This window comes from Tinamus guttatus, unplaced genomic scaffold (genome assembly GCF_059628265.1).
Source record: "Tinamus guttatus ecotype Peru unplaced genomic scaffold, ASM5962826v1 Tinamus_guttatus_pri_ptg000198l, whole genome shotgun sequence".
Lineage (NCBI taxonomy): Eukaryota > Metazoa > Chordata > Aves > Tinamiformes > Tinamidae > Tinamus > Tinamus guttatus.
Window position 1 is genome coordinate 274,589 of NW_028288732.1, and position 20,571 is coordinate 295,159.

Consider the following 20,571-nt stretch of genomic DNA (forward strand, 5'->3'; position numbering starts at 1 on the left):
GAGGAACGCAGCCCTTCCCAGGGAGACACAGAGGGCCAGGTGGGCAATAGCTCTGTCTTTAATAAATACATCAGGGCCCCCCGCCCCAGGCACCATAAATTACATGTCGAGTCCAGCTGAGCCGGGGGGTGCAGCGAGACGGGGCTGGGGGAAGGATTTTACAGTATGTACAAGGCGGGCACGGTGCCCGCTGCGCCCACCGCCCGGGGGGCTCGGAGGGCACGGGGATGGTGCCCCTGGTGATGCCCTCAGACCCATCAGGGAGGGCAGACTTGGCCCCCTCGGCCTCGCAGCCCGCAGGCTGCTGCAGCGGGCGCCTGTGCCCGGTGTCGCGCCGAGCTGGGGGCCCTGGTGAGCCCCGTGCAGTCCCTGGGCACGCGCGGCGCCCCACGCCTCGCCGGCAGGGCAGGGGCGGGCGGCTGGGGCGCGCGGGCCCTGCGCGCGGCTGCCCCGCGCCGCGCCGGGCGGGCTCAGCCCTGGGCATCGGCTCCCGGCTCAGCGGCTCCAGGCCTCGGCGGTGGCATCGCGGACCTTCTCCCGGCTGTCCAGGGGGGCTGCGGGGGGACAAGTCACAGCGGCAGGTTTGTGTGCGTGCATGTGCGTGTGTGCGGGAGCGCGTGCGAGCGCCTGGGCACTCACCCCGGCACTTGGCGCAGCAGGGGCTGTCCCTCGCGGCGGGGCTGGCGCAGGCGCCCGGCGGGCACTCCTGGCGCTGGCAGTGCGTCTCACCCGACTGCGATGGCAAAGCGGGGCTGAGGAGCGGGAACCACAACCGGGGCTTCCCGGGGTGCAGCAAGGGCCCCCAGAGCGCACGGGACGGGCACGGTGCTGCCGAGGCCTGGCACACTCACCACACACCAGCACAGGATGCACTTCATTTCTCCGAAGGGCGGCACGGAGGGGTGCCAGCTCTCGTTGTTGAGGTACCAGCGGCGCCCGAAGCGGCAGGCGCGGGGCCCGTCCGCCTGCATGCCGTCGGCCAGCTCGGGGACGCTCTTCTCGGCGGCTGCGGGAGAGGCCGGTGGGACCGCGAGCCGGTGCCAGAGCGCAGGGCGAGCGGGCCAGGGGCCGGGCACACGCACCTGGGCACTGCTTGCAGCAGTCGGAGGGGCTGGCGCGCACGGGGTTGGCGCAGGTGAGACGTGGGCACTGCACCTTCTCGCAGTGCACTTCACCCGTGGTGCCCTGCGGGGAGGGAGCTGAGTGGTGACAGGGCCGAGCGGCACCAGGACGAGCGCCCGGCGGCACCGAGCGGCTCCCTGCCCCTCGTGGCGCCCGCGCTCACCTTGCAGGTGCAGATGGCACATTTGATGAGGCCAAAGGGGGGCACGACAGGGTGCCAGCGGGTGCCAGAGCCTCGCCATGTCTTGTCGCCATCGAAGTAGCAGCCTGGGGAGGAAGAGGAGGAGGAGGAGGTGGGCAAAGCCCCACGGGAGGAGCAGCCTCTCACCTGCCAGGACTCACCCTCACTGCTGTCCCGGACCCGCTCCGCTTTCAGCTCCTCCTGCCCGGCCTTCTTCTCTGCAAGGACAAGGGGAGCAAGGGGAGCATCCAAGCAGCACCCAGCATGGATGCCAGGGTGCAAGAGGGACCCGCGGGACCCGCCGCCTTTGCCTGGCACCCGGTACCTTCGCACACGGGGCAGCACAGCTCCTCGGGGTGCACCTGGCGGGTGCAGTTGAGCGGCTGGCACAGGATGGGGTCGCAGATGACCGTGCGCTTCTGCAGGGAGCACAGCCCATTACACGGAGCCTGTGGGGCTGCCCATTGCCCTGTCACCCCCCCCGACTCCTGCCATCCTGACCTGGCAGCTGCAAACCGAGCACTTCTTGTCATAGTCAGGAGCCCAGCGGGCGCCGTGCGCCCGGTGCTGCCCCTCGAAGAAGCAGGAGTTGGGGTCCTTCTTCAGCTGCTCCATGTCCCAGGCTTTGGAGGCCTCCGCCAGCTCGGCCTCCCCCTGCGGCCCCCCGGGGGCCAGGCGGGCACCCCCAGCCTGGCACCGGTTGGGGATGTGCACCTGGGAGGCAGCAGCAGGGTTGGCACAGCCGGGGGGACAGCGGTCCCTGTGCCACCGCCCCGCTCAGCCCGGGTGGCCCTTGCCAGAAGGGGCTGGTGGAGAAGGTCCCGGGGGGACAGGGACCTTGGGGCAGGAGGGCACAGGGAGAGCAGGGCAGCGCGGGTACCCACCCGGCCCCGCAGCTCGCCGCGCGGGTGGGCCTTGGTGCTGACTTGCAGGAAGGCCGTGCCCTGGTCCAGGTGCTGCAGCAGCTCCGCGTCCAGGTCCTTCACCACCCCCTGCGCCTGGGGGCGAGACAGGGGCAGGGCCGCGTGAGGAGGATGAGGAGGGTGGCATCCCGCGGAGGAAGGCTCCCCGGCGCCCTGCTCACCTCGCTGCTGTAGAAGCCCTTGAGCAGGCGCTTGTGGTGGTGGTGGGGCGGGCGGGCGCCCAGCTCGCCCAGCTCGGCCACGCCGTGGAGATGGGCGCTCACGGTGCCGTCGGCCGGGCGGCCCAGCCCCGCCACCGAGATCTCGTAGTGCAGGTGACAGTGCTCGTCCAGCGAGAGCCAGGCGTGCGCCCCAGCACCGCTGCCCACCGCCGGCGACACCAGCTGCCCTGCCAGCGCCACGGGCAGCTCTGCGCACAGGGACGGCGCCGTGAGAGGCAGCAGGCGTGGGGGCACCCGCGCCGCCCGCCCCCCGCGCGCCTGCCCCACATCTACCCGTGTAGCGGGCCAGGAGGCCGCTGTAGGGCAGCGAGACGATCTGTCCCCGCAGCTCGCCCTCGGGCCAGTCCTTGGTGGCCACGTTGAGGAAGAGCTCGTTCTGCAGCAGCATGTGGGCGTCGCGGGCGCTGGGGCTCGACCAGGCGCCCCGGGCCTGCCCACCAGGAGAGACGGCACGTGGTCGGCATGGGCAGATGCCCCCCAGCACCCCCTGCCCTGTCCCAGCCCCAGCGGCACCCACCAGCCCGTCCCGGTAGCTGGGCGTCATGTCGAAGAGCACGTTCCTCTTGCTCTTGCGCCGCGGCTTGGTCTCCAGCGTGATGCTCAGCACCTCGCTGGCGGTGCCCACCACCTGCACCTGCGGGCAGGGCACAACCAGGGGCAGCGGCGCAGCCAGCGCGAGCGCCCGGGCCACCCCGTGCCTGCCCGGCTCCTTACCTGGTACTCCAGCGTGCCGTTCTCGTGCAGCGCCAGCTTGGCCGAGCCCACGGCGCCCGTCTTGGTTGGCGTCAAGGCGTCCGCTCCGCACAGCACGCTCTGGATGGCTTGAGGAGCCCAGGGAGGGAAGGCCGGTGGGGGTCAGGCTGGCACGGAGGGCCCGGCGTGCGCGGCGCGGGGGTGCCCGAGCCCGCCCCGCGCTCACTGTCGCAGCTGCGGCGGGCGGTGATGGTGCCCGCCAGGCGCCGCGGGTGCCGGCCCTCCGTCTCGGCCACGATGCGCAGCTGCCCCTGCACCAGCCACTGCAGCTCGCGCGCCGACAGGTCGCTGAGCACCTCGGCGAAGTCGGGCTCCTGCAAGGCGGCGGGGACGGGGCCCACGCTCAGCCCCGGCACGGCGGGTGCCGCGGGCTGCCCCACGCGCACGGGGCGGCTACCGGCCTTACCTCCACGGTGATGTTGGCGCGGACCTCGCGCAGCACCCGGCCCTGGTGCAGGATGCAGACGCGCAGCGGGACCCAGGGTGACTCTGCGCAAGGTGGAGGGGGGGAAGCCCATGGTGGGTGCCCCCAAGCCCGTTCCCCAGCCTGCCTGGGGCGCAGCTCGCGGGCACCGTTCGCACACAGCCCACGGTCCTGCAGCTCCCAGCACCTCCCATCCCCTCCTGCACCTCGGCCCGCAGCCCTCCCAATGCACACGCAGCCCTGTGGCGTGTGCTGACCCCCATGCACAGCCCAACCCTACTCATCCCGTGCACATCCCGATGTACCCCCTGACCCATATGCACCCTGGGTGAACCCCATATGCCCACCTCGACCCAAATGCATCCCATGAACATGCAAACCTCAATCCCTGTGTGCCCCATGCACACCCCAACCCCTAACCATCCAGGTACAACTCCCTCAGCACACCCTGCCCCATATGCCCGCCATGCACCTATGATCCACATCCATCCTTTATGTACCCCCCTACACCCTCTCAGACCTGTACAGCCCCACACTGAGCCCCGGACACCCGCATCACTGACACTCCCAACGCACCCGCCGGCTCGTGGCCCTCACCGGTGGCGCCGGGCTCCAGCAGCCCGCGGGCCATTAGGATGAAATGCAGGTTGTTCTCGGTGTCGCTCAGCGTCAGCATGGCCATGCCACCGGCGCCCAGGTGCGCGGGCTCCGCCGAGCTCAGCACGGCCCCGAACGTCTCTGGAACGGGCAGAGGTGCCGTGAGAGGAGTCGCGGCGGGCACGGGGCTGGGGGGCGCGCGGGGGGCGGATCTTACCCGCGAAGAGCGCGCGGTGCTTGAGGATGCGCCCGTGGACCTCTCCGGAGGGCTGCGCGCGGGTGACGAGCGAGACGCGGAGCTGCTCCGCGCGCAGCAGCTGCACGTTGGCCTTGGACACGGTGCGCCACATGCCGCAGAGCTGCGGGCAGGGAGGGACGTGGGCCGGGGTCCCCGCGCACCCCGGCACCGCTGGGGCGGGTTGGGGGCACCGAGCGCGGCCCCCGCGGCCCCTCTCACCATGCCGTCCGCGGCGGCTGCGCTGCTCTTCTGCACGGGGTGCTCGAAGAGCACGGTGCCCTCGGCGTCGCTGAAACGCACGCGGCTCGGGCGGCCCAGCCTGCGGCGCCGGGACGGGGCTCAGCACCGGGACCCCCTCACCCTGATCCCGGCGGGGCTGGGGCTTTGGGGACAAAGAGGAGGAGGAGGGAGGCCGGGGCGCACGGCCCAGCTGGCAGCGGGCAGCAGGGAGGTCCCCGCTTGGGACGGCCTCGGGCAGGAGTGCGGGGAGCCGCGCGGTCGGGCCCGGCTGTAAATTAGGAGCATTTTCGTCTCCATTTGGCTTCCCGGTCGGAGCTGGAAATTAGTCACCACTTTACTATGCAAAAGGGCCTGGAAGCGAGGAAGAGAAGAAACCGGAGAGGGAAGGAGGGAGGGCGAGCAGGGGCTCGGTACAGCGGGCATGGAGGGAGGCGCGCGGGGGCCCCGGGTGGGAAACTGAGGCACGGGCGGCACCGGCGCACGCGGGGGCGGCGCTCACCGCTCGTAGCTGATGGAGAAGAGCAGGGAGGAGCGCAGCAGGGTGAAGCGCGCCTTGGCCACCGCGCTGGACGTGGGCTGCCAGGGCTCCGCGCCGCTCGTCAGCAGGGCCACGAACTCTGGGCAGGGGGGGCGCCGGTTACCGCAGGGGCCGCGCGGGCACCGCCGCCCCCACGCTGCGGGCGCCGCCGCTCACCGGCGCGGGCATCGTCGCGGGCCAGGCCCTCGGAGCTGAGGTAGGAGCGGTCGTTGTAGGGCTTGTCCAGCTCGTCCTCCTTGTCCTGGAAGTACTCGAAGGCGTCGAAGGGCGGCTCGGGGCTCTTCTCCGGGGGCCCTGGCAAGGCTGGTGTGGGCACAGAGAGGACAGCATTGCACCCGCTGCTGGGCATCACTGCTTGGGGGCAGCGGGAACCCCCCTCCCCAGGCAGGCTTAGATGTACCCTGGAAACCACCGCAAGGCTCTGCTGGGAGGGCACGTGTGGGGGGACCGGGGCTCAGCACCGTGTCCCTTCTTTGCACCCCGTCACGGTGTGGATTCTCCCTGGGCACCCCAAAAAGGGCCTTCTCTTCCCACACCCCCTGCATGGACCGAGTGTGGAGGGACCCCATGGGCACAGGGGCAGCCCCCTCACCTTTGGGGCAGGTGTGGCAGCAGTGGCCGGGCAGCAGCGTGGCGTGGGGGCAGGCTGGCACGGGGCACTCCTGCTTCATGTTCTTGCAGTTCACTTTGCCCAGGGCTTTCCCGCGGCGATTCCTCTGCTGCGGGGTGAGGGGGACAGAGGCCGCGAGAGCGGGGCCCAGGCGTCCGGATGATGGGCAATACCCGGGCGCGCGGGGTGGCACCGTGCAGGGCATGTGAGGTGCCAGCCCCGCTGAAGCCCCCGGCCCGGCCCATATGGTCCCTGTCCCCAGCTGCCTGCAGGCACCTTGTGCAGCCCCCAGCGCCGCGGCCGAGCGCGGCCCCCTCCCCGCGGCCCCATCCCCCGGCCCAGCTGCGCAGCCGCCTCCCAGCCCGGCCTCGGGGGGCTCCTCGCAAGGAGGGGGGCCGGGGCCACCCCCGGAGCAGGAGGAGGGATGAAGCCTGATCCTTTAAGACCCCCCCGCCCTTCTTCCCCCCCTCCTGCCGGGGGAGGGGGCCCAGGTGTCCGGCTGGTTGGAGGAATTCCCTGCCCGCCCTCTCCATGGGGGTCTTGAGTGAGGTGAGACATGCAGCCCCCGCCCCCAGGGGCACCTGCCCTGCACTGCTGACACGGGGGGAGAAGGGGGTCCCCAGGGGCTCCGGGGGGGAAGGGGGTCCTTACTGTCTCGCAGTGGCAGATAACGCAGCGCATGATGCCGAAGGGCTCCCCCAGGTCCGGGTGCCAGGTCTCCTCCAGAGCGTAGAAGTGCCCCCCGAAAGCGCAGCCTGTGGAGACCCCCCCCCCAGCCACCCCATCACCTCCGAGTGGGTGCAAAGAGCAGCGTTCAAGCGGGGAAGGGGCGCCGGAGGTGGCTGCAAGGAGCAGGGTGCGGGGAAGGGGTGTCGGGGAAGGTGCCAGGGGGAGGTTCAAGAAGGGGTGGTGCAAGAAGGGGAGGGATGCAGGGACGGGGCTGCAAGAAGGAGGTGCTGGGAGGGGTGCGAGAAAGGGGGTGCCAGGGAGGGGGTGCAAGGAAGGGGTGAAGAGAGGGTGGGCGAGGAGGGTGCAAGATGAGGTGGTGCAAGAAGGGGGCGTTGGGGAGGGGTGCAAGGATAGCGGTGCAAGAAGGAGGTGCTGGGAGGGGTGCCAGAAAGGGAGGTGCCAGGGTGGGGGGCTGCAAGGAAGACACGCAAGAAGCGGGCACGAAGAGGGGTGTGCCAGGAGGAGCTGCAGGGAGCAGGGCGCGAGACGGGACGGAGGGAGCGCGGTGCGAGGAGCCGGTGCGCGCAGGGGGCTGCCGAAGGGCTCCTACCTGCCGCCCCGCCGGGGGGCAGCGGCTCCGTGTCGGGCCGGATGGGCAGCGCGAGCTTGGGGCGCGCGGCGCGGGCGGGCGGCGCGAGCGGCGGCAGCAGCAGCGCGAGCAGCAGCAGCAGCAGCGCGGGGCGCATCGTGCCGGCCGCCCGCGGGACCCAGGCGTCCGGGGCCGGGGAGGGGGGCCCGCCCGCTGCCTGTCGCCGCCGCCGTCGCCGCCTCTGCCCGGCCGCCGGCCCCGGCCCCGCTTTATAGGCGGCGACATGGGCTAGCGGCGGCCGCGAGCCCTGTGCAAACAAAGGCCCCGCTAATGAGGCGCAGGCAGCGGCCGGACGCGGGGGGACGCGCCCCGCCGCGACCCGGCCCCCTCCCCGCCCGGGGCATCCCCCCCCGGCATGGAGTACCCCGGCCCTGCGCATCCTGGAGGCGTCCTGCTTCCATACGCCTCCCCACCGCTTCCCTCGGGCACGGGAGAGCCCCCCAGCATGACACGGGACACCCCCCTAGCCCGGGCATTGGGCATCCCTGGGACCTGCACATGGGGCACCCCTCTGGATCTCCCTCAGATGCACCAGGTTTGGCTCCTGTGGGTGTCCCCCTAATTCAGCCTCCCCCCAGAGACAACCCCCCAAGAGCATGGGCACCCCTCGATATAGCCCCTACAGTCCACACTGCACCACAGCCCAACGGGGCAGCCCCTGCTTTGTGAATCCACACAGCCCCCCAGGAGCCCCAGACTCACACAGGCCCCCCTGCCACATACACTGTGCCCCAGATGCCCCCCATGCAGCACCCCATTGCAGTGCCTCTAGTGCTGCAGCACTCAGCATCTCCTGCCCTCCCCACCACCCCCCAGCAGAAATCACCCGCCCCAGGAGCACCGCAAGCCCCAGAGACACCCCCAGGCCTGCACTGCTCCCTTCACACCCCCAAATCCACATTGCAAGTGAGAATTCACACGCACCCCACACCTTGTCCTGCTGACACCCCCAAAGCCCCCCAGCTGCTGCCCACCCCAGGCAGCGAGGGCCGGGGCTCCTGCCCGTTGGTGGCAGAGGTTCAAGCGGGACAGGAGCCCAAATGCCTGGACTTTCTTTCCCCGGGAAGGCAGGGGGGAGCTGTGGAGAGAGCAGCACCCAGCACCAATCCTGCTCGTGGCCCACATGTGCCCGGGCTGGCGAGGGTGGCGGTGGCGGCAGGCGGGGAGCAGACACCATGGAGAGGCCTGGGGAGAGCATCACACGTCTGGGGAAACTGAGGCACGGAGCCCCGCGAGGGGACGCGAGCCCCACTCTGCCCCATGTCCCGCTGCCCTGGGGAGCCCAAGGTGGGAGGGATGGAGGGATGGAGGGAGGGGTGGCGGGTGCACGGACGCCCGGGAGGCGAGGGGAGGAGGGGGAGACCGGGGCTGCCAAAATCAACTCTCGGCGGTACAAACACCCGGCCAGCTGCACGGTGTAGCTAGGGAAACACGGCACAGCTGGAGCACAACAGGCCCCTGCCTCCCCGCAACGCTCCTCCCGGGCCTCCCAGCGAGCGGGCGGCCGGGCACGGCTCGAGGGCGCCGGTGCCTGCGCTGGTACCCGCTGTGCCAACGTGCCAGCCGCGCTCGGCATGTCCAGCAGCCCCCGGCACTGCTGCAGGCTCCCAGCACCGCTTTGACCCGTCTCCATCGGCGCGGGCACCTCTCCGCAGGGAGGGCATGGGCGCCGTGCCAGGATGCCTGGGATGCATCCCCATGGCGGGAGCTCCCCTGGCACGAGGTGGGTGCAGGCAGCACCAGAGCAGCAGCCAGAGTGTCCCCAAAGCTGTCACTTTGCAGGCACCCTGCAGGCCGCGATGCCAACGGGGACACCCCCCGGGAGAGGGGACACAACTGCGGCCCCGTTCCCAGCCGCTCGCAACACCTTCCTGAGCACGGAGGGGGGACCGTGCCCGTGGGCGCCCCCCCCGGCCCCCTGCCCTCGCGCTGCGACGCGGAGGTGGCACCGACCTGTCCCCTCTGCTCTCCCGCGGCGTCCCCGCTGGCCCGGGATGCGGCGGCGCCCGGGGCACGGCAGGGCCGCGGTGCCAGCGCGGCCGAGCGCGGCGCGGGGCTGCGGCCCGTGGGCAGGACGAGGCCGAGCGCGGCGAGGAGGCGGGCGGCGGCTGCCGGCGGTGCCAGAGCCGCGCGCAGCGCAGGAATCCGCCGCTGGCTCCGCGCTCCGAGAGCTCGTCACAGTCTCCTGGCTCGGCCCCGGCCGCGGGGATGCGGGGAAGCGAGCGCGGGGTGGGGAAGCGCCCTCCCCTTTCCCGGCGAGGAAGGAAACCCGGGAAACCTGCCGGCACGCAGCCCGCGGCGCGGGGGGAAACTGAGGCACGGGGCCACGGCGCGACGAGGCGGGGGGCCGGGAGGGCGCCCGGGCTGGATCAGGGAGGTATCTTGGCTCCCGCACTCGGCATTTCCACCCGGGGAGGGGAAAACTGCAGCTTGAACGTGGGCACATGGGGAGAAAGGAAACGGAGGCGGGCGGAGGGGGGGAAGCCTGGAAATCTGCCCCAGCTGGGCCTGGGCATCCCTTAGCCCCAGCTCCAGAAATGCTGGCGGTGCTGGAGCCACAGGGATGAGGATGTTGCTTATGGGGTCCTTGAGGCTTATGGGGTGCCCCCGGGTCCCCCGGCTCCCCTTCGGGAGCCGGGGGACCCGGGGGCACCCCATAAAGCAGTGTCCGGGGGCACCCCATAAAGCAGCATCCGTGCTGGCACTCCGGAGTCAGGATTGGCGCCGTGGCCTCCCTGCCAGCTGCAGGCAGCTGGATCCGCTCGGTGACAGAGCCGGCCGGCCCCGGCCAGCGCGTCCGGGTCCCCGCCTGGCACCCTGCCCCTCTGCCGCTACCTGCAGCAGGTGCCCGGAGGCGCCGGCACAGCGGGATACGCGGCTCTCCAAAGCCCGCGGGACACGTGCCCCGGACCCGCGAAGCCGGGGGGGGGTCTCCAGGATGGCCCCGGCCCCCCTCTGCGTGCCGATCCCGCTGCCAGCGGCCCCACGCAGCTCCCTATTGTATGTCCCCACGAGCCGCTCGCTGCGCTGGCGCTTGGAACGCCAACCAGGCCCAGGCGGCAGGAAGGAGCCTCTGCTCCCATGGGATGGGCTCCAGGCGGAACCGCACGCCCGGGACCCCCCATCCGCCCCGCCGGGCACTGCCACCCCGGCCCCCTTCCCCTTGGGAAGCGGAGGGGATCCCGCGGCCGCCCCGGCGCTTTGTGCCCTGTGACTAATCCACCCCCCCGGCCTCGCGCACACGCGGCAGGGCGGGAAGAAGGGGGGGAACCGCTGTCGTAATGGGTGGAAATATCTCATAATTCACGTTGGACGCGGGGATTACAGCCGTTCCGGCAATATTTGCACAACTGGAAGGCGGCTCGCGGGGCTGGGCTGCCCCAGACGGGGCCGAGGGGGGCTGGGGGAGCCGGGGGCTGCGGGGGGCGGCAGGTACAGGCGGGAGATGCAGCCGGGCCGGGGGTGATGGAGGGGGGGAAAGGGGCTGCTTTTCGTCTCCGAACACATGGAGCTTATTAGAGCCCTGGCGTTCCCGGCATGGCGAAGGCGCCGGGGGCGCTCAGCCCCTTCTCGCCCGGATTGCAGCCCCTGCTCCGTGCCCTCTGCCTGTGCGGTGCCCCCCGCGCAGCCCCACTGCCCTGCCCGGTACATTCGGCCCTCGCCCTGTGGCATCGTGCCCATCGGCAGCACCCCTAGCAGGGGAAGGGGTCCCCCCCCACACATTAGCCCTCCCCACACTCAAAGAGGAAGGGGGCGCATAGGAGCGGGGCGGGGGGCTTGTTTGGCATGGGGATTAGCGAGCTCCCAGAGCGATGGTGGTCTCCCCCCTCCCCACCGGACATGCAGGCAAATATTTGTGCCCAGACTTCGCAGGACGGCGAGAAGGAATTTCATTCTTGCGCCCACCTGCGGCTTGGCCGCCTGGCATTAACCCCTTCGCCACCCCGTGCACACCAGCGCGCGGGGAGAGGGGCCCGGTGCCCCTTCCCAGACCCCTTCCTGCTGCCCCCCATGGGAGCGACCCAGCGCTTGGGGCATGGGGGAATCCCTTGGGACAGCATGGGGACACGTGCCCGTGGGCTCGGGATGGGGAGGACGAGCTGCTGGAAGAGGCAGAATGGGCACCAGCCGCCGCCTGAGCCGGGCGCCCTGTGCCAGGCCCTTGTCCCCATGGCACCGCGGCGGATGCCACCCCTGCACAGCCCGTTCCCAGGCTCGGGGCCGGCCGGGCGGGAGGGCCCGGCTGAGATGTGTTTGCCCACGGATGTTTATTGGCAATTTGCACGTGTGAAGTGCAGGGGGCGGGGGGCTCTCGCTGGCACCGCCGGGGCCGGCCGCGCTGCTCCCCCCGGCCCGGGCCAGCTGGGCGCTGAGCAAACGGGGCTGTTTGCTCACGCAGGATTAGCCCTCTCTTTGTTCCTTTGACTTTCTCCTGCCTTTATGCCGGGTGCTTTTATGGGGGCTTCAAAGGGGCCCTCCGCGTGCTGCCTCTCGAAACTGGGGTTTGCTTCCCACCGCCTTGCACCAACATCCTGGGGGTGCCCACTGGGCACACGTGGGTGGCCATGGGGACGGTGACAGTGCCACCTGCCCGAGCTCACCCCCTCCGCCTGGCACCTCCGGCTGCCCGCGGCACCTCGGCAAAGTGGGTGCGAACGGCCGCCCCCCCGGTGGGATTCCAGGCACTTTGCACCCTCTAAGGCCAGGTGGGAAAGTTGGCACCAGGGGTCCGGCCAGCTGCAGCGCTGCAGCCCCCTCCTCGCTTCCTGCCCCCCGCCTCCACACCGGGGCCCTGCACGGGCAGCAGGGATGGCCAGAGCAGCCCGTTCCCCTCAGGGGTACCCAGAGCCCCCCACATCCCCCTGCATCGCTCCCTTGTCCCCTACGTGCCCCGGGCGCTGTGCAGTGCCAGGTTTGCTCCCCTGTCCTGCCTTCATCCTCTCGGTGCTCCTGGCTGGGGCAAGAGACAGGGGCGCTGCCCTGTGGGGGGGAAACACCAGGCTGCAAGGGCAGAGCCTCCTGCTGCCTGCCTAGCTCCCGGTGAGCCTGGAAAAGGACCGTTTTGGGGTGAAAGGGCTGTCTGGGGACCCTCCATCAACCCCGGAGCTCCATCAGGCAGCTTACCAGGCATCAGCAGCACCCCCAGGGGCTTGTCTGCCTCAGAACGGAGGCTTGCACAGAACCGGCACCACCAATCCTTGGGCACCACGATTCTGCAGCTGGGCATTGCGGAAGGCACCGCGCGCCCGTGGGAGCGGGAAGCGGCAGGGACACGGGCGCACGCGTGGGAGCGGAGGCAGGAGCCGCGGCGGCGCTGGCCCGGAGGCCGAGGGGCTCAGGGTGCCAGCACGGCGCGTTTGCACTGTGTCACGTCCGCAGAGACGGGGCCCAGCGGTGCTTGACCCCGCTGCTCGCGGCACCCGCCGTGCGCGGCCTGCGCCAGTGTTGCCGGTGCCGCCGGAGCGCCGTCCCATCCCGCCGGAGCGCCGTGCCGCCGCGCTGTGCCGTGCCGTGCCGCAAGGTGGGCTGCAGGGGCCGCGCGGGCCGGCGCCGCGCCGCGCGCTCCGTGTTTACTCTGCCTCTTGTCACCCGGCCAGGCGCTGCCGGGAAGCGCCGCGCGGGCCGGGACGGGCCGGGAGCGCGCGGGAGCGGGGAGCGTGGGGCGGCCGTGGGGAGGGCGGTGGTTGCGGATGGTCCCCCGCCTGGAGGAGGGTGTTTCCCTCTGCGTCCCCAGCCTGCTGGCACCTGTGGCTGCTGCAGGAGCAGCCCTGAGGGCCACCTCTGCATGGGCTCCTGCTCCCTACCCCTCTCCCTAGCCATGGGGGCTCCATGCTCTGCAGCCCCTGGGGCGCTGCTGTCCCCGGAGCGAGGGTGGCAGCGCTCACAGCACACACAGGCAGAGGGTGATGGGGACAAGGCCGACATCCAGGTGACGGGCAGAGGGCCCGGCTCCTGGGGGCCCTCCTGGCCACGCTGGCCCAGGAGCAGGGGCCATGCCGGGCGCTGGTCCCCTGGCCATCCAGCGCGCCCCCGTCTTCTGCAGGTACCAGAGGCGCCTCCTTGCCCAGGGCGGGCGCCGCTGCCAGGCCGAGCGCACAGGGAGCGGGCGCAGGTGAGGGGGCCGGGGGGGCGACGCGGCCGCCCTCGTGGAGCCCCGGCCCCGGGGAGGAAGCGGCCGGAGGCAGGAAGCCCTCCCGGGGGCCCCGCGGCGCTTTTCCTCGAAGGTCAGCAGCGACACAACAGGAAGCGGCGCTGCCTCGGCACGGCCGGAGCGCCGTGACGCCCGGGGGGCACGCGCGGCCCCGGCCCTGCGGCCCGGCGCGGTGGCTCGCGGGGAGCCCGCGCCGCAGCCGCCCTCCATGGCAGGGCGGCGGGAGCCGGGGAGCAGCCACCGGCCCCGAGGTGGGACATGCAGGGCCGAAGCCCCGAGCCGAGCATGGAGCTGAACAGTGAGTGCGGGCGAGCGGGGTGGCAGCGGCAGGAAGGGGCAGCGGTGGCTGCTGGCGCCGTGTCCCGCAGCCCGGGCTTGGGCAGCAAAGCCCACGTGCGGCTGCAGAGGGGCGGGATACGGCCCTGCCAGCTCCCGAGGTCCTCCAAGCATTTCCCAGTGCTGGCTCTGGGGAACAGCTGGCAGCAGCTGGCTCCAGAGGAGCAGGTAGATGCTAAGGGGGACTTTGGAGAGGGCAGCTGGGCGCAGGGCGCCCAGGCAGGGGTGTACCATGAGTGCTGGGAAAGGCCGTGCTGGGCGGCCTGAGGAGCAGACGTGCCGGCAGGCCAGGATTCCCCAAACACACGTGACGCCTGGAGCGGCTCCAGGCACGAACGCCCCTCACCGAGGGCAGGGCCCGTGCGGGAACGCGGTTCTGCTCCCGGCGCTGGAAACCTGGCACGGAGGCAGCGGGGCGCGGGCCTCGCCACGCACCACCTGCCTTTCCGGGAACAGGGCACCTCCTGGCTGCCATCCCGAGGGGCAGAGCCTCCGGAAAGGCCGGGCTCGACAGAGGCCGGCTGCACAGGGAGGCAGGCAGGTCGCCTCTCCTTGCGCACTGTGGCATCGCGCAGACCATGGGGTGGCAGCAGGCCCCCTTCCCCCTCCAAAATCTTCCCTGGAGCCCGGGGTTGGTCCAGGGCTGGCAACGCGCCCAGCACCGAGCACGTGAGCTGCAGGGTGGCTCATTGCAGAGGCAGCTCTCGGGGCTGCCCAGGTGGGTGAGCATCCCCCTGAGGAGGCTGGCACGGTGCCACACGTGAGCCCTGTCCCCCCAGGGCTGCTCCTCCTCACCTCTTTCCTCCTGCACATGAAAGCGGGCCGGGCCAGCCCGGCGCGGCTCTTCTGCGACACCAGACTGATCCACAAGTACATCGGGGAGGCCAAGGACATGGAGAGGAAAGCGGTGAGGCCACGGTGCCCCCTCCTCGCGGGCAGGGCCGGGCTCGGCTCCGCGCGTCTCACTGCGGCATCGCCCCTCTGCCCCGCAGAGCCAGTGCCAGGCGCTGCCCCCACTCACCTGCCCCATGGTGCTGCCCTTGGTGGACTTCAGCCTCAAGCAGTGGAGGGCCAAGACGGTGAGAGGGGCTGGGATGATGGCTCGGGTCCTGCAGTGCCCACGGGGCTGGGGAAGGAGCCGCAGGGGGACACGGAGCCACATCGGATGGCACTGGGGCATCACGCGGGCATGGGGGACCATCCTTACCTAGGGAATAAGGGGGACTCGCAGCCGTGGTGCCCACGGGGGTGGGCAAGCTCACCGCGCGCTCCCCTCAGAACGAGACCAAGCGGCGGGAGATCCTGTGCGAGCTGGCGCTGCTGGCGGGCGCCGCGGCGGGGGCGCGCGCCGAGGTGACGCAGGAGTGCGCGGGCAGGCAGCTGGGCCTGCTGCAGCGACACGCCGGCGCCTTCCTGCTGCTCCTGCAGACCTTCGGCTGGCAGGTGAGGGCTCCCCGCGCGCCCGCGCACCGCGCTGCCCGCCGCGGCCATCGTGACCCCTCTGCTCCCCGCCGCAGGAAGCGCCCCCGGAGCCCGGCTGCTCCCCGCGCTCCATGGAGCACGCGCAGCTCGCTGGCATCTTCCTCACCTACCGGCAGCTGGTGCAGGGCAAGCTGCGCTTCTTCTTCCACGACCTGGCCAAGGACGCGTGCGAGCAAGGCCAGGGGGGCGGCAGGGACCCCCGCCAGGCCCGGTGAGGTGACGCACAAGGCTACCGCTGATGTGAGGGCAGAGCGAGCTCGGAGCTTGGACCATGCCCTGGCAAGCGGGCCCTGGGCGCCCCGGAAGGTGCCCACAGGGAAAGGGTTGACTCCCATTCCACAGGCCCTTGCTGCCAGCCTCCATGGGCCGGGTGGCAGCAAATAGCTGGGCACCAGCCCCGCTCCCACCCACGAGGGCAGCTCTACTGTGAAGGCGTTACAGTAAAATAGCTATTTTTCTACAGAGCTGCTTGTGTCTCCTTCCTCTCCGGGGCTTGGTTGGAGGACGCGCTCCGGGGTGTCCTTCCCGTGGCAGCTGCGACACACGCAGGGCAGACGGGCCCCGTGGGTCTCCCCACGGTGGGACGAGCTCCCACTGAGCAGCCCTTGAGCTCCTCTAGCGACTGCCCCAGCAGGTCACAGGGAAGGGCCCGGGCAGGTTTGGGGGCACGCGGCACCTCTCTGCCCGGGCTGGTTCCCCGTCCTCCGTGCAGCGGGTGCCGTGTGCCCCCCATGCTGCCCCCTCGCAGAACGGCCCCCGTGTCCCATGCAGCACCCAAGCCTGCCGTGCCCCTACCCAGGCGTAAGGGCTCCCAGGCAGCCTCCTCTCACAGGCAACAGACGAAGATATAGAAAACACAGCCCAAACTTTAATTGGGAGCGAGCCCAGCCCATCTCGGGATGGCTCCTCGGATAAGGATCCGGCCCCAAGGCAGGTGGCTGTCCCAGGCCAGCTGCCCTCGACCGGGGCTGAGCCTGATCTGCAAGTACAAAAATAAAGGTAGGAAGAAACTACTAGTGAGCAAGACTGCAGAGTACCCAGCACGGCCCCTGCTTGGCTGCCAGGCACCTCTCTCCATGTGGAAAGGGGTTGCAAATCCCAGCAAGTGTCACAAGAGACAAGGAGGGACTGTCCCTTGTCCACCAGCACCGCAGAGGCCAGGGAGCACCGATGCCAGGGCAAGAATCAGGGGGATCCTGTTCACTTGCCAGCAAAACGTCTCTGAGGCAGCCCATGGAGACAGGACATCCTCTTCTAGAAGGCCAACTTCTTCATCAGCAGGTAAACCCTGGAGTCCACCTCAAACCCATGCAGATTGTTCGCATCTCCCTGCAGCCGCATGAGCAGCCCCCCATAGGACACGTAGGCAGAGCTGAGGCAGGAGGAAAGGAGCGGTGAGAGCGGGGACACCCACGGGCACCGAGATCCCTGCGCCCGCCGCGTCCCCCGGCCCCGCTCCGGGGACACTCACAGGCGCGTGGCTGCCTCGGTGGACGTCTCGTCGCCCTCGATGCGGTACACCTTGCCGTACATCACGTACTCGAACTGGTCTGCCCTGCAATGGGACAACGTGACTGCGCAGAACCATCAAAACTGGGAACTTCCTTCGGGAGAAGGTACCAGCAGCCTCTCGGCATCCAGCCGCTGCCCTCTCCACTGCCTCCCCAGCTCTGCAGCTTGTGCTACCCGGATCCCGGTACCTGGACGGCCTGTCGTCCGTGGGGTTGTACTCCCCGTCGTCCAGGGTGCCGTCTTCATACAAGGTGCTGGCAATGACCAGGCGGAACTTGTCACCTGGCAGGAGAGGGCACAGTCAGAGCAGCATCAGATACGGTTCTTTCGGTTTTCCCATAGAACATGTACACAAAGCCGAACCCAAACGAATCCCCCAGCAAGGCGGGCTGCAACCCAGCCCACCCCAGCGCAGCCCTCCGGGCTAGCCGCTTACCAAGGTCCACGGGGTAGATCTGGATGTTCACGTCCAGGATGAGGTCCATCTTGAAGGACTCGCTCTCGCAGTGCAAGCGGGACACTGCGGAGAGCAGCGGGGTCAGCGGGGCAGCCAGAGCCTCCCCCGGCCCCGGGGACAGTGTCCTGGGACCAGGCCTTGCCCCAGAGCTGCACCAGAGCTTGAGCTACATGGGGCAACTGCAGAACTCGGGCCAAGCGCCCAGGGCGGGCACCGGGGTGCGTGGGGAGACACGGGGTACGGGGCCACGCGCACATGGGGACACAGCGGGTTAGGGCAGCCCAGGACACGCCGGGGGAAGGGGACAGGACACGCCGGGGGACAGGGTGCAGGGAGACGGGGCAGGCTCGGACTGAATGTGGGGGGCACACGGAAAGGGCAGCCCCATCATGGGCAGGGAAACCTGGGCACGCAGAGGGGAGGAAAAGGGGGAACGGGGCCCGCAGGGAAAGGGGCCGCGTGGGGCTGGGGGGGCGCCATGGCGGGCGCCTTCGAGAAGCTTCGCCGGGGGCGGCGGCGCGGGCTGCGCTCACCGCGGTCGAACTTCTTGCCCTCGGGGTCGATGTCCTTCACGTCGAAGATGTCCTCGAAGAGGATCCCGGCCATGGCCGCGCCGCGACCGCCTCCGCCGCCACTGCCGCCCCGCCGCGGCCGCCGCTTCCGCCCGCGCGCCGCGGAAGGGCGGAAGTAGCTTCGGGGAGCGGGGGAGTGGGCGGGGCAGCGTGGCGCATGCGCAGTGCGCGGCCCGGCGGCGGGGCTCCGCGTGGTCCCGGTGCCTCCGTCGATGCTCCCCGTTTAGGGCTGCACCGGGGAGGGGACATTGTTAGTGGGGACACTGCAGTGGGGCATCGCAACGAGGGGACATTGTTAGTGGGGACACTGCAGTGGGGCATCGCAGCGGGGGCACATTCCTCCTTGGGGGGCATTATAGTCGGGGGGTGCCCGGGGACGCAGCGCTCCCGCGCAGCATCGCGCGTGGGGGTGATTCCAGCGGGGCAATGAGGGCGCCGTGCGGCGGGGTGAGGGCCCCCCGGGGCGGGGGGCGTCGCGTTGCAGCGGCCGGGGCGGCCCTGCAGCGGGCAGGGGGCTGCGGCGGGCGGGCTGTGCCGTGCGGGGTGCCCTGCAGTGGGGCTGCACGGCGAGGGGGGCGCGCTGCAGTGGGGAGGGGGCTGCGCTGCAGTGGGGAGGGGGCTGCACTGCAGTGGGGCTGCACGGCGGGGGGGGCGCGCTGCAGTGGGGAGGGGGCTGCACTGCAGTGGGGCTGCACGGCGGGGAGGCTGCACTGCAGTGGGGAGGGGGCTGCACTGCAGTGGGGCTGCACGGCGGGGGGGGCGCGCTGCAGTGGGGAGGGGGCTGCACTGCAGTGGGGCTGCACGGCGGGGAGGCTGCGCTGCAGTGGGGAGGGGGCTGCGCTGCAGTGGGGCTGCACGGCGGGGGGGGCGCGCTGCAGTGGGGAGGGGGCTGCGCTGCAGTGGGGCTGCACGGCGGGGAGGCTGCGCTGCAGTGGAGGGGGCTGCGCTGCAGTGGGGCTGCACGGCGGGGAGGCCGCGCTGCAGTGGGGAGGGGGCTGCGCTGCAGTGGGGGGCCGCGCTGCAGCGCGGGGGTCGCGGATCGCGGATCGCGTCGCGCGGGGGCGGCGCGGCAGGGACGGGCCGGCAGGGGGAGCTGCGAGGCCGCGGATGGCCGGGGACGGTGGCACCCGCGGCCGCGGCCACCGCCCGGTCTCGGCCCGGGGGGCAGAGCCGCCCCACGCGCGCTCGCGGCCGGGCCTCCCGCGGGGCCTCGGCGGGAGCCGCCGGGCGCTGCGTGAGCCGCCGTGGTGGCGCCGGGCATCAGTGTCATGAGTTGGGCAGCCTCGGCTGGCCCGCGGTGGGGACAGGGGTCAGAGAGCCCGGGTCATCCCGTCGTGGCGTCACGCCGGTCTAGCTGGTGTGAAGCCCCCGGGCCAAGCGCGGGACAGGGGCCGAGGACGGGTGGATGGTGTCACCCATGGCCGGCAGATGAACCGGAATGGCCGCAGGAGGAGGGGGAGGAGGAAGGGGGTGACAGCGCGGGGACACGCACCTCAGGTGCTGTAGGATGCTGCAAGGGGCGCGTCAGAAGTTTGGGCACCGGCAGATCCAAGGGTGATGCCCTGGCTCCTGTGCTGCCACCTTTAACCTCCTGTCCCCCATCTCAGCTGGGACATGTGCCACCCCACGGCCCACGGGCAGAGCCTCGGCGAGGTTTGGGGAGCGGGTGGCACCAACGTGGCACGGCAGTGGGGTCGGTGGCGGGGTGGTTGTCCCAGCAGAGCTAGAGGGAAGGCAGCATGGTGTCACCTGCCCCTGGGGATGGGGACACCGTGAGCGGCGACATGTGCGGATGCGGAGCTCTGGTACTCGGCTGGGGCGGCTGCAGAGATGAGTCTCCAGAGTCCATGCAGCTGAAGTGGCTCCAGGGCATGGGCCAGGACGTCTAGAGCCGAAACAGCTCCAGAGCGGAGCTCACGGTGTCCGGAGCCGCGACATCACCAGAGCTTGGCCCAGCATGTGCGGAGCCGAGATGTCTCCAGCTCGTGGCACGCAGCGTTTGGAGCCAGGACGGCTCCAGAGCTTGGCCGTGGTGATGGAGCTGAGACGTCTCTGGCCCACGGCCCTTGGTGTCTGGAGCGGCGCTGCGGTTGGTGCATGGCTGTGTCACCTGGAGCGAGGATGTCCCCAGGCTCAGCCCCGGGTGGCAGCAGGGCTGAGGTGGCCCCGTGTGGGTACTGGGATGTCTCAAGCAGGCGCTGCTGGCACCCAGGTCTGGCTGCCAAGGCCTGGCCTTTCCAGTGCCGACCCCGTGCCGGGAGCGGGGCCAGGGCACTGGCTGGGCCGGGGGGAGCTTGGGGGCTACAGGAGGGGACAGGAGACACCCCGAGCAGCCCTGGCCCCATTGCTGAGACCTGGCATGCTCAGTGCAGGTCAGAAGGGCCAGGACGGGTGGCGGGGGCTGTGCTTGCCAGCTGGTGAGGCGGGCGCCCAAGGGACACCGCTGCCACAGCCTGGGCCGGCTGGCAGTGCTGGTGGCAGCCAAGGTGGCCCAGACCCGGGGGTCGCGGGACAGTGAGGGACCAGCTTTGGGCTGCGTCCCAGGAGCCGCAGTGCCCTGGCGGCAGCCGGGACCCGACGCAGCCCCTGGCCCCTCGGGGCGGCCTCCTGCCAAGTCCCCCCTGCCTGGGCTCGTGCCCAGGCTGGATCAGCCTTGTCCCCTGCTCCGAGGCCGCTTGTGGGGCATGACCAGCGTGGGGTTCATGTGTGGGTGCAGGACGGGGGCCCAGCACTGCCGTCTGTGCCACAGGAGGCCACCGGAGAGACGGAGGCCTCCTTGTGCCCTGGCCAGTGCCAGGGACAGGGGGACAGGGCAGGGCCACCCCCTCCCCAGCCCCCTCCCTGCCTGGGTGCCGGCAGATGTCACTGTAGGCCCAGAAGTGCCAGCGCCAGCGCC

The 20,571-nt window shown here is 71.1% G+C and overlaps 3 protein-coding genes across 4 annotated transcripts; 1 reads left to right on the top strand and 2 right to left on the bottom strand.

Annotated features, from left to right (window-relative positions):
* Window positions 1-495: 495 nt before the first annotated feature.
* On the bottom strand, window positions 496-7,262 carry CHRD (chordin). The gene is made up of 23 exons (XM_088523814.1): window positions 7,127-7,262; window positions 6,499-6,602; window positions 5,830-5,956; window positions 5,394-5,540; window positions 5,199-5,316; window positions 4,679-4,778; window positions 4,439-4,580; window positions 4,222-4,362; window positions 3,607-3,689; window positions 3,367-3,514; window positions 3,162-3,268; window positions 2,965-3,081; window positions 2,721-2,877; window positions 2,388-2,635; window positions 2,188-2,301; window positions 1,805-2,017; window positions 1,629-1,722; window positions 1,465-1,521; window positions 1,286-1,389; window positions 1,083-1,185; window positions 852-1,006; window positions 640-733; window positions 496-554 (listed from the first exon to the last, which is right to left on the bottom strand). Exons 1-23 carry the CDS (start codon window positions 7,260-7,262, stop codon window positions 496-498), a joined length of 2,868 nt encoding a protein of 955 aa, XP_088379940.1.
* A 6,312-nt stretch (window positions 7,263-13,574) lies between these two features.
* On the top strand, window positions 13,575-15,349 carry THPO (thrombopoietin). Its single transcript, XM_088523815.1, has 5 exons — window positions 13,575-13,614; window positions 14,432-14,559; window positions 14,645-14,731; window positions 14,931-15,095; window positions 15,170-15,349. The coding sequence occupies exons 1-5, from the start codon at window positions 13,575-13,577 to the stop codon at window positions 15,347-15,349; spliced, it is 600 nt and encodes a 199-aa protein (XP_088379941.1).
* A 757-nt stretch (window positions 15,350-16,106) lies between these two features.
* POLR2H (RNA polymerase II, I and III subunit H) lies at window positions 16,107-17,720 on the bottom strand. 2 transcript variants are annotated; one of them, XM_088523948.1, is made up of 5 exons: window positions 17,637-17,720; window positions 17,083-17,166; window positions 16,835-16,928; window positions 16,606-16,689; window positions 16,107-16,506 (listed from the first exon to the last, which is right to left on the bottom strand). In XM_088523948.1, exons 1-5 carry the CDS (start codon window positions 17,707-17,709, stop codon window positions 16,389-16,391), a joined length of 453 nt encoding a protein of 150 aa, XP_088380074.1. In that variant the 5' UTR covers window positions 17,710-17,720; the 3' UTR covers window positions 16,107-16,388. The 2 variants fall into 2 exon arrangements, with proteins under 2 accessions (XP_088380074.1, XP_088380075.1); XM_088523949.1 differs by lacking the exons at window positions 16,606-16,689; window positions 16,835-16,928.
* Between the last annotated feature and the right edge of the window lie 2,851 nt (window positions 17,721-20,571).

Excerpts from the sequence above, each read along its gene's own strand:
- CHRD (XM_088523814.1), bottom strand. The coding sequence starts at position 7,262 with ATGCGCCCCGCGCTGCTGCTGCTGCTGCTCGCGCTGCTGCTGCCGCCG. Across the intron at positions 2,302-2,387 it reads AGGGCTTCTACAGCAGCGAG|GCGCAGGGGGTGGTGAAGGA; the intron begins GTGAGCAGGGCG and ends TCTCGCCCCCAG. Across the intron at positions 1,390-1,464 it reads GGTCCGGGACAGCAGTGAGG|GCTGCTACTTCGATGGCGAC; the intron begins GTGAGTCCTGGC and ends CTTCCTCCCCAG.
- THPO (XM_088523815.1), top strand. The coding sequence starts at position 13,575 with ATGCAGGGCCGAAGCCCCGAGCCGAGCATGGAGCTGAACA. Across the intron at positions 14,560-14,644 it reads AGGACATGGAGAGGAAAGCG|AGCCAGTGCCAGGCGCTGCC; the intron begins GTGAGGCCACGG and ends TCTGCCCCGCAG. Across the intron at positions 15,096-15,169 it reads TGCAGACCTTCGGCTGGCAG|GAAGCGCCCCCGGAGCCCGG; the intron begins GTGAGGGCTCCC and ends TCCCCGCCGCAG.
- POLR2H (XM_088523948.1), bottom strand. The coding sequence starts at position 17,709 with ATGGCCGGGATCCTCTTCGAGGACATCTTCGACGTGAAGGACATCGAC. Across the intron at positions 16,929-17,082 it reads GATCTACCCCGTGGACCTTG|GTGACAAGTTCCGCCTGGTC; the intron begins GTAAGCGGCTAG and ends CTCTCCTGCCAG. Across the intron at positions 16,507-16,605 it reads ACCGAGGCAGCCACGCGCCT|CTCTGCCTACGTGTCCTATG; the intron begins GTGAGTGTCCCC and ends CTCCTGCCTCAG.